We start from the raw sequence: 10,367 nt of genomic DNA, 5'->3' as shown, positions 1-10,367 counted from the left end.
GCTTCTCGCAGGGAGGGGACCGCCAGAAGACCCTTGGGAGAAGGACCCTGGTGTCCGGGGTGGAGACGCTCCTTCAGGTATACTGGGCCTAAGCCATTTAGGGCTTTAAAGGTCAGCACCAACACTTTGAATTGTGTTTGGAAACGTCCTGGGAGCCAATGTAGGTCTTTCAGGACTGGTGTTATATGGTCTCCACTCCCAGTCCCCAGTCTGGCTGCCGCATTTTGGATTAGTTGTAGTTTCCGGGTCACCTTCAAAGGCAGCTCCACGGAGAGCGCATGGCAGTAGTCCAAGTGGGAGATAACCAGCGCATGCACCACTCTGGCTAGGCAGTCTGTGGGCAGGGTCCTCTCTGTCCTAAGCATCATCGCACAGAACAGGGAGGTGTTCTTTGCGAACCCTCCACCGAAACCGGGTGGTTTCACCAATTGCTTGCACATCTGTGGGCCTCCACATCTCCCAGTGCCTTGGTGGGTTTGCATTTTGACCATCCCATGCTGGCTGAGGAGGAAATCGTCTCTCCAAGCCCTCTCCACGCTTGTCGGACCTTGTTAGCATCCCCAGCAAAGAAGTCATCTCTTTTTCTGCCCCTGTACCCCCCCCAGCCGCCGAATGCAAAATCTCTTCTGCAAAGAGGGTGAGCCTGGATTAGGGGCCCCGAGGTTTTGCTGTCCTGGCTTTGCCTAAACTCAAATCCCCCCAGTCTAATATCCCTCGTGCTGCAAGATCCCAAAAGCACCTGGACTAAAATGGTCTATCCAAAACTTCACTCTGGTGGTTTATCACCACAACAGCTACTCACTTTGGGTTTTAGTAAAGCGAACCGTCTAATTTGTCAGCGCCAGGACACGGGTGGCGCTGTGGGTTAAACCACAGAGCCCAGGACTTGCCGATCAGAAGGTCGGTGGTTTGAATCCCTGCGACGGGGTGAGCTCCTGTTGCTCGGTCCCTGCTCCTGCCAACCTAGCAGTTCGAAAGCACCTCAAAGTGCAAGTAGATAAATAGGTACCGCTCCGGTGGGAAGGTAAACGGCGTTTCCGTGCGCTGCTCTGGTTCTCCAGAAGCGGCTTAGTCATGCTGGCCACATGACCCGGAAGCTGTACGCCGGCTCCCTCGGCCAGTAAAGTGAGATGAGCGCCGCAACCCCAGAGTCGGCCACGACTGGACCTAATGGTCAGGGGTCCCTTTACCTTTACCTAAATGATATCAAGCGTCAGAACAGCTTGGCCACAATAAGGGAATTTTGCCCATGGCATGACTATTTTTCTTCCCATTTCCACTCTCTGGCACCCGATCTGCATAACCGAGCAATTCTAAAATATAGACGTGCTTTTACTCTCGCAAGATGCCCTCGGCTGGGCTTGAGGGACGATTCCAACAGATCCCACACGAAAAACGTCCCTGTGGAGACGGCAGTCCCGAATCGGTGGTGCATGCCCTTCTGGCTTGCCCTCTTGATAAAGGCTTGAGGACTGAGATTACCACCCCTCTTTTATCGTCCATCCCGGGTCGCCCAGCCCCTGCCCCAGGGTTCTTTCTCCTGGCAGACCAAGATGAACAGGTGACAGCAAAGGTGGCTAGGTTTTTTAGCTGGGGCAATCAGAATAAGATCCACTATTGATTCAAAGCCCTAAAATGTATTGTATATAATTGACTTTTTATTTCTATTCTTCGTATGTCGTATTGTTGTTTTATTGCTGCGGCCGATGGCTGACGCAAATGTAGATCCATTCATTCATACCTGTCCAGGAGAGAGTGACGCTTCTTTTTAAAATGGACAGGAGAGAGGTGATGGTGATCTTTTTACATGCTCAGAGAACTTTACTCCTTGGAAAGCCTAAAGACCGCTCTGAGCCAGCAGTTATGTCAAAAGTAGAAAAAAGAACCGAGAAATTACACAAAACAAATGAAATACCGTGAAAATCCCTGAAACGAGAAGTAATCGAATAGTTCAGTGAAACGAGGTTTGTAGACGGCGTCCCGTTAAGGCTTTGTACAATTCTAGGTTTTTCTCATTTTTACCTTAAACTTTTTTATTTTTATTATTTAGTTTATTTCTATAAGATAATATAAGAATGGAAAATATTTAAGGAATATATAAGACATTGCCAAAATAACACCGCCTTAGCAGAACTGGAATGACACTTGCGAACGCTAAATACTATTTACATGTTGTACTATTTTATTGTTGTTAGCCGCCCTGAGCCCAGCTTCGGCTGGGGAGGGCGGGAAATAAATAAAATTTTTTATTATTATTATTATTATTATTATTATTATTATTATTATTATTATTATTAAATAAATGTAACAAATATCTTAGTAGGATGTATGAAAAAGGATACAAAATAAAACTGCGAGATAATACCACAACGATAGAAAAAGAACGATTGGAAGTTTCTTGTAAAAAAAAAAAAAATTATTTGAAGGACATGATGTTGTATAAATCTTTGGTTTTCTTTTCATTATTTTTTCTTTTTTTCTCTTTTTTCTCTTTTCATATTTTTTTTCTTGCTTTTGAGTCATGAAGTCCCCCCCTATTTTTATTTAACTTTGTTATACCTACCCTAGTTGTATGTTTGTATTTTAAACCTATATATATAGAGAGAGGGGGGGGGGTACACACACACACAGACACACACACATTTTTCTTTTTTCTTTTTTCATATTTTTTCTTGCTTTTAAGTCGTGAAGTTTCCCCCCTATTTTTATTTAACCTTGTTATACCTACCCTAGATGTATGTTTGTATTTTAAACATATATATATATATATATATATATATATATATATATATGTAGGTACACACACACACACACACACACACACACACATATATAAATTTGGCTGAGCTCTGGTTAAGTTCCTACTAGATTTGGGGAGGGGTGCAGGAGGAAAGTTGGGGGGGGAGAGGTCAGAGTTTGACACGTGCCCCTCGCTTACAACCCCCCTTCCCCCAAATCCCCCAAGCTGTTAAATAGCAGAGGATGAACAGGAGCTGGGAGTTAGAGCCATGAAGGCGGGGGAGTGAAGAAGGAAGAGAGAAAGAAAGAGAGATCTTGCGAGTTGGTGAGTGGTTTATGTGGGGTGCAAACCTGGAAGGAAGTGCTCCGGTTTGCGAACTTTTTCTGGAAGCCGAACGTGCTCCGTTTTGAGTGTAACACTGAGGTCTGTCTTTTTCCCCTATTTATTTTGCGTTTTTGTTTTTGTGGCTCTTTTTCATTTTGTTTTTGCGACTGCGTGGAACCCAGTTCAGCTACTGGTGGATCCATTGCGTGACTGCAGTACACTGTTTATCGCTTTCGTTTTATGGATCAACGGTCTCGTTCGAAAGCAAAACCCATGTTGAATGGCTGTTTTAGGGGTTGTTTTTAAAAGCCTGGAACGGATTAATCTGTTTTGAATTCCTTTCTATGGGGAAGCGAGCCTCGGTTTCGGAACACTTTGGTTTTGGAATGGAATTTCCGGAACGGATTAAGTTTGACAACCACTGTGTGTATGTGTGTGTGATCCTAAAAGAAAATTATTATTATTATTATTATTATCATTATTACAGTGGTACCTCTGGTTGCAAATGGGATCCGTTCTGGAGGTCTGTTTGCAACCTGAACAGAACGCAAGCTGCGTCTGCGCGTTCTCGATTCGCCGCTTCTGCGCATGCGCGTTACGTCATTTTGCGCATCTGCACATGCGCGAGTGGTGAAACCCGGAAGTAACCCGTTCCGTTAATTCTGGGTGGCCGCGGGACGCAACCTGAAGCAAACGTAATATGAGCTATGACTGTATTATTACTTTATTTTAAGAAGACCTACTCCCTCTGAAAGGGACGTGGGTGGCGCTGTGGGTTAGACCCAAGAGCCTAGAACTTGCTAATCAGAAGGTTGGCGGTTCGAATCCCCGCGGCGGGGTGAGCTCCCGTTGCTCGGTCCCTGCTCCTGCCCACCTAGCAGTTTGAAAGCACGTCAAAGTGCAAATAGATAAATAGGTACTGCTCCGGCGGGAAGGTAAACGGCGTTTCCGTGCGCTGCTCTGGTTCGCCAGAAGCGGCTTCGTCCTGCTGGCCACATGACCCGGAATCTGTATGCCGTCTCCCTCGGCCAGTAAAGCGAGTTGAGCGCTGCAACCCCAGAGTCGGCCACGACTGGACCTAATGGTCAGGGGTCCCTTTACCTTTTTATATTAATAGTGAAGGACGTGAGTGGCGCTCCGGGTTAAACCACAGAGCCTAGGACTTGCCGATCAGAAGGTTGGCGGTTCAAATCCCCGCAATGACGGGGTGAGCTCCCGTTGCTCGGTCCCTGCTCCTGCCAACCTAGCAGTTCGAAAGCACGTCAAAGTGCAAGTAGATAAATAGGTACCGCTCTGGCAGGAAGGTGAACGGCGTTTCCGTGCGCTGCTCTGGTTCGCCAGAAGCGGCTTAGTCCTGCTGGCCACATGACCCGGAAGCTGTATGCCGGCTCCCTCGGCCAGTAAAGCGAGATGAGCGCCACAACCCCAGAGTCGGCCACGACTGGACCTAGTGGTCAGGGGTCCCTTTACCTTTACTCCCTTTGAAGCTGGCAGACTTTGCCAGGTTCTTTGGCTAATACATTTGCCTCCCTCTATTCTTCTAGACAAAAGAGGACCATGTACCATATAACTGGCAGCATTGCTTTCCCGCTGATGACCTCTCCGTCGCTCCTGTATGCAGTGCCACCCCCTCTTCTGCAAGCTCCGGGAGGGTGCTGCTCCCCCTTTCCGCTGGCACCCTCGACTCAACTCACGCCTTTCTGCGCCGTCCCCGCCATGGATCACCTGGCAGGTAAACGGGGCTGGACCGGCTGCCCTCCAAGGTGGGCTGTTGGTTCTGCAAAACGGGGCTGCCGGGCGGTCGAGATCAGTCACAGCACTGTAGAATTGTAGCATTGGAAAGGGACCCCCTGGGGTCATCCAGCTCAACCCCCGGGGATGCCGGCCAAAGCGTCCCAGACAGATGGCCCCTTAGGAGGAAAGGGTCTTAAGCCTGCCCCCCCCCCCCGCACATGCCTACCTTCTTACTTACAGCTCGGATAGTGGCCCTGCTTGCCTGCCATCTTCCTTAGTCTCTGTGCCGCTCCTTGTATTAATAATAATAATTATAATAATAATAATTTATTATTTATACCCCGCCCATCTGGCTGGGTTTCCCCAGCCAGTGGCATAGCGTGGGTTGTCAGCACCCGGGGCAAAGCAAGTAATTTGCATAAGCCAAGGAGGATAGGGAACTGCGGCCAGGAAGCAAGGTGACAGTCCCTTAGGATTGTAATGGATTTTCAGCCAGAGGGATATTGCTTGCTCCCAGACTTTTAATTCCACTCTGGGCTGTCCTGCCTCTTGCCTTAAGACTGCATTAGGTGTACACTTTGGGGTAGCAAATAATGATCTTAAGAATTTTGATTGTACTGTTTCAAGGGTCTTAAGGTTGGCAGAGGGGCTAATTTGAGAGCCATACAGGAGTTGGGCTAAAGGAAAATTTCTTCTGTTGAATGGCAGACTGCGGAGTTCCCTTGTGTAATCTTTTTTTCCCCCTGATGTTGTTGTTGATTTCCTTTCGTTTGTTCTTGTGGTGTTTAATGTCACTGGCTTCTGCCGCAATAAAACTTAAACTTGAAGCAAGTAATTTGCACCCCCTAACCTGTGGATTTGCACCCCCTAACCCGTGGATTTGCGCCCCCTAACCCTAACCCCCAGATGTTGCGCCCGGTGCGGCCGGCCCCCCCTGCACCCCCCACGCTACGCCACTGTCCCCAGCCACTCTGGGTGGCTTCCAACAGAACACTAAAATATAATAAGCTATTAAACATTAAAAGCTTCCCTAAACAGGGCTGCCTTCAGACGTCTTCTAAAAGTCAGGTAGTTGTTTATTTCCTTGACATCTGGTGGGGGGGCGTTCCACAGGGCGCCACCACCGAGAAGGCCCTCTGCCTGGTTCCCTGCAACCTTGCTTCTCGCAGGGAGGGAACTGCCAGAAGGCCCTCAGGAGAGGGACCCTGGTGTCCGGGGTGGAGACGCTCCTTCAGGTATACTGGGCCAAGGCCATTTAGGGCTTTCAAAGTCAGCACCAATACTTTGAATTGTGCTCGGAAACGTCCTGGGAGCCAGTGTAGGTCTTTCAGGACTGGTGTTATGTGGTCTCCACTCCCAGTCCCCAGTCTGGCTGCCGCATTCTGGATTAGTTGCAGTTTCCGGGTCACCTTCAAAGGTAGCCCCATGGAGAGCGGATGGCGGTAGTCCAAGTGGGAGATAACCAGAGCATGCACCACTCTGGCCAGACAGTCTGCGGGCAGGGAGGGTCTCATCCTGTGTCCCAGATGGAGCTGCCCTGGACACAGAATTGACCTGCGCCTCCATGGACAGCTGTGAGTCCAAAATGACTCCCAGGCTGCACACCTGCTCCTTCAGGGGCACAGCGACCCCATTCAGGACGAGGGAGTCCCCCATATCCACGGGCCAGATTGAGAAGGCGATTGGGCCGGATCCGGCCCCCGGTCCTTCGTTTGCCTACCCACGCCTTAGCTTAATACTAGACGGACTAGGTTTTCCCACGACGCTCCAGCCTTGCCTTTCCTTCCCTCTCGTCCCACTTCCTCCTCCCCAAATAATAATAATAATAATAAAAGCCTTTTGCACATGCACAGAAATCTTCCTGGACCTGCACTACGGCCTGCCGCAGAGGCACCGCCAGAGCCGGACTGTCTTTACGGCGCAGCAGCGAGAGGCTTTGGAGAGCGCGTTTGAGCGGACCCATTACCCAGACATGGGCACCCGCGAGAGGCTGTCCGCCTTCGCCAACCTGCCCGAGGCTCGCGTACAGGTAATTTCAGGGGCGCACCCTCGGCGGAGAGGGAGGTGGGGAAATTTGACTCGCTTTCCCCAGCACCCATCGATGTGCTGCAGCGAAGGCAGGCGTTTCTCAAGTCTGCCTCTGGGGCAGACCCGCGTTGTCTGGGTTGCTGGCGGTGAAATATTTCATTAGGGGAACAGTTAGGGCCAGAGGCGTCAACTTGCAAGGGTGATGGAGGAGGGGACCAACGCTGCACACATGACCTTGCGATGTCCCGGTTTTTTCTCCTTCATAGAATCCTTTTTAGTAAAGGTAAAGGGACCCCTGACCATTAGGTCCAGTCGTGGCCGACTCTGGGGTTGCGACGCTCATCGCGGTTTATTGGCCAAGGGAGCCGGCGTACAGCTTCCGGGTCATGTGGCCAGCAGGACTAAGCCGCTTCTGGCGAACCAGAGCAGCACACGGAAACGCCGTTTACCTTCCCACCGGAGCGGTACCTATTTATCTACTTGCACTTTGACGTGCTTTCGAACTGCTAGGTTGGCAGGAGCAGGGACCCAGCAACGGGAGCTCATCCCGTCATAGGGATTTGAACCGCCAACCTTCTAATCGGCAAGTCCTAGGCTCTGTGGTTTAACCCACAGAACCACCCACGTCCCCATCAATTACCATATAGCATATATTCAACAACAACAACAACAAAACAGCGACTATTTGTTGTTGACAAAGGACAGCTGGACATATAAAGGGCCCCCTTACCTTCAGTAACTCAGGGCCTCATCAAACCGAAATCTGGCCCTGTCTGGGATTATGATTGAAATTAGGATGTCCCTATTTTCATTGCAGAAATGTTGGAGGGTACGTGTAACCCGTTCGCTTGGGAGCAGGGCTGTCTTGCAAAAGAGCCCTGATATTTCGGCAGGGGTCAAACCCTGACCTTTCCCCATCCCTGTAATTTGCCAGGATGAAAGGTTTGGGACCTTATCATCGTTCCCTTCAAAAGTCAACCTCCCAGTTTATGATAGGGGCATTCCTGCAGATAATTGTACGTTCTGGCTGGCACTTTCATTTAACATAGCACCACCTCTCAATTTTCCATTTGCCTCCCACACACCCAAACTCCCCCCCCCCCACCAGCAAGAGAGGATTATTCCACTGGCCATACTGGTTTATACTTTGGTATTCTCCTGGGACAGAGCTAGGAAGGACACGGACTTCTCCAAATCGGGGAGGGCCACGGGTTTGTGCATTCAAACTATCCTTCATAGCAAATGAATACTAACTGAGAGGACTGGGCTGTCTCTCTCCTCTCCTTCCTCTTCCTCTATCAATAATAATAATAATAATAATAATAATAATAATAATAATTTATACCCCACCCATCTGTGTTTCCCAGCCACTCTGGGTGGCTCCCAACAGAATATTAAAAACACAACAAAACATCAGAAATTAAAAGCTTCCCTAAACAGGGCTGCCTTCAGATGTCTTCTGAAGTTTTTCTCTTTGACATCTGGTGGGGGGGGGGCGGTCCACAGGGCGGGCGCCACCACCGAGAAGGCCCTCTGCCTGGTTCCTTGTAACCTCGCTTTTCGCAGGGAGGGAACTGGCAGAAGGCCCTCGGAAGATGGACCCAGGTGTCCGGGCTGGACTTTGGGGGTGGAGAAGCTCCTTCAGGGATACTGGGCCTTTGAGGCTGTTTAGGGCTTTAAAGGTCAGCACCAACACTTTGAATTGTGCTTGGAAACATCCTGGGAGCCAATGTAGGTATTTCAGGACTGGTGTTATGTGGTCTCAGCAGCCGCTCCCAGTCCCCAGTCTGGCTGCCGCATTCTGGATTAATTGCAGTTTCTGGGTCACCTTCAAAGGTAGCCCCACGGAGAGCGCATGGCAGTAGTCCAAGTGGGAGATAACCAGAGCATGCACCACTCTGGTCAGACAGTCTGTGGACAGGGAGGGTTTCATCCTACATCCCAGATGGAGCTGCCCTGGACACAGAACTGACCTGCGCCTCCATGGACACCTGTGAGTCCAAAATGAATCCCAGGCTGCACATCTGGTTCTTCAGGGCCACAGTTGCCCCATTCAGGACCAGCGAGTCCGTCACACCTGCCCGTCCCCCAGTAGGCCAATGTAACACTCATTCTTCCACCCAGGTGTGGTTCAAAAACCGACGGGCCAAATTCCGCAAGAGCCAGCATGAACCAAAGAAGAAGCCCCCCCGGACCGATGACCCCCCTGGCATCCTTGCGGGAGGAAGAGGAGCGACCGCGATGGACCGGCACCATTTGGAAGCACCTCGGATGTGGACCACGTCACAGAGCGCTGTGCCAGGGAAGAAACAGCTTGTCGCCGCCGTAGCAGAGGACCACATGGACGCCGCTCCGAGGCCTCTCCTGGGGGGTGCCCAAGCAGTTTCTGGCACTGCCCCCCTGGACCCCACACCCCTGCAAAGAGAGACCAGGAGGAGGCAGGATTTGGGACTGTGGTGTGGGTCTGCATTGCCCTTGCAGGCTTTTTGGCTGAGAACGTAGGCGAAAAGAGTCTGGGATTTCCCCATTCACAACCTGAATAATAATAATAATAATAATAATAATAATAATAATAATAATAATAATAATTTATTATTTATACCCCGCCCATCTGGCAGGGCTTCCCCAGCCACTCTGGGCAACTTCCAAAAAATATTAAAATATTGTAATACATCAAACATTAATAGCTTCCCTAAACAGGGCTGCCTTCAGATGTCTTCTAAAAGTCTGGTAGTTGTTGTTCTCTTTGACATCTGGTGGGAGGGCATTCCACAGGAAGGGCGCCACTACCAAGAAGGTCCTCTGCCTGGTTCCCTGTAACCTTACTTCTCGCAGGGAGGGAACCGCCAGAAGGCCCTCGGAGCTGGACCTCCATGTCTGGGTAGAATGATGGGGATGGAGATGCTCCTTCAGGTATACTGGACCGAGGCCGTTTAGGGCTTTCAAGGTCAACACCAATTGTGCTCAGAAACATACTGGGAGCCAATGTAGGTTCTTCAGGACCGGAGTTATATGGTCTCGGTGGCCGCTCCCAGTCCCCAGTCCGGCTGCCACATTCTGGATTAGTTGTAGTTTCCGGGTCACCTTCAAAGGTAGCCCCACGGAGAGCGCATTGCAGTAGTCCAAGCAGGAGATAACCAGAGCATGCACCACTCTGGAGAGACAGTCCGCAGGCAGGTAGGTTCTCAGCCTGCGTACCAGGTGGAGTTGGTAGACAGCTGTCCTGGACACAGAATTGACCTGCGCCTCCATGGACAGTCCAAAATGACTCCCAGGCTGCGCACCTGGTCCTTCAGGGGCACAGTTACCCCATTCAGGACGCAGGGCGGATTTTGCTCTCCAAAGTTGCAAAGCCATAGCCCTGTGGGTGCAGCAGCTGCCATGCATGCAGAAGTCCCCAGTTTATTTTATATCTTACAGTGGTACCTTGGTCCTCAAACGCCTTGGTCCTCAAACGACTTGGAACCCAAACACTGCAAGCCCGGAAGTAAGCGTTCCGGTTTGTGAACTTTTTTCGGAAGCCGGACATGCTCCAGTTTGA

At 50.3% G+C, this 10,367-nt stretch overlaps 1 protein-coding gene across 1 annotated transcript; it reads left to right on the top strand.

Annotated features, from left to right (window-relative positions):
- Nucleotides 1-1,553: 1,553 nt before the first annotated feature.
- Nucleotides 1,554-9,328, top strand: LOC310835472 (uncharacterized protein; the record flags this gene model as incomplete). The annotated part of the gene is made up of 4 exons (XM_083720100.1): nucleotides 1,554-1,561; nucleotides 4,609-4,796; nucleotides 6,652-6,827; nucleotides 8,951-9,328. The coding sequence occupies 4 exons, from the start codon at nucleotides 1,554-1,556 to the stop codon at nucleotides 9,326-9,328; spliced, it is 750 nt and encodes a 249-aa protein (XP_083576226.1).
- Between the last annotated feature and the right edge of the window lie 1,039 nt (nucleotides 9,329-10,367).

This window comes from Podarcis gaigeae (assembly GCF_964106915.1).
Source record: "Podarcis gaigeae genome assembly, chromosome: 18".
NCBI classification, from domain to species: domain Eukaryota; kingdom Metazoa; phylum Chordata; class Lepidosauria; order Squamata; family Lacertidae; genus Podarcis; species Podarcis gaigeae.
This window is presented reverse-complemented; position numbering and strand designations above follow the sequence as displayed.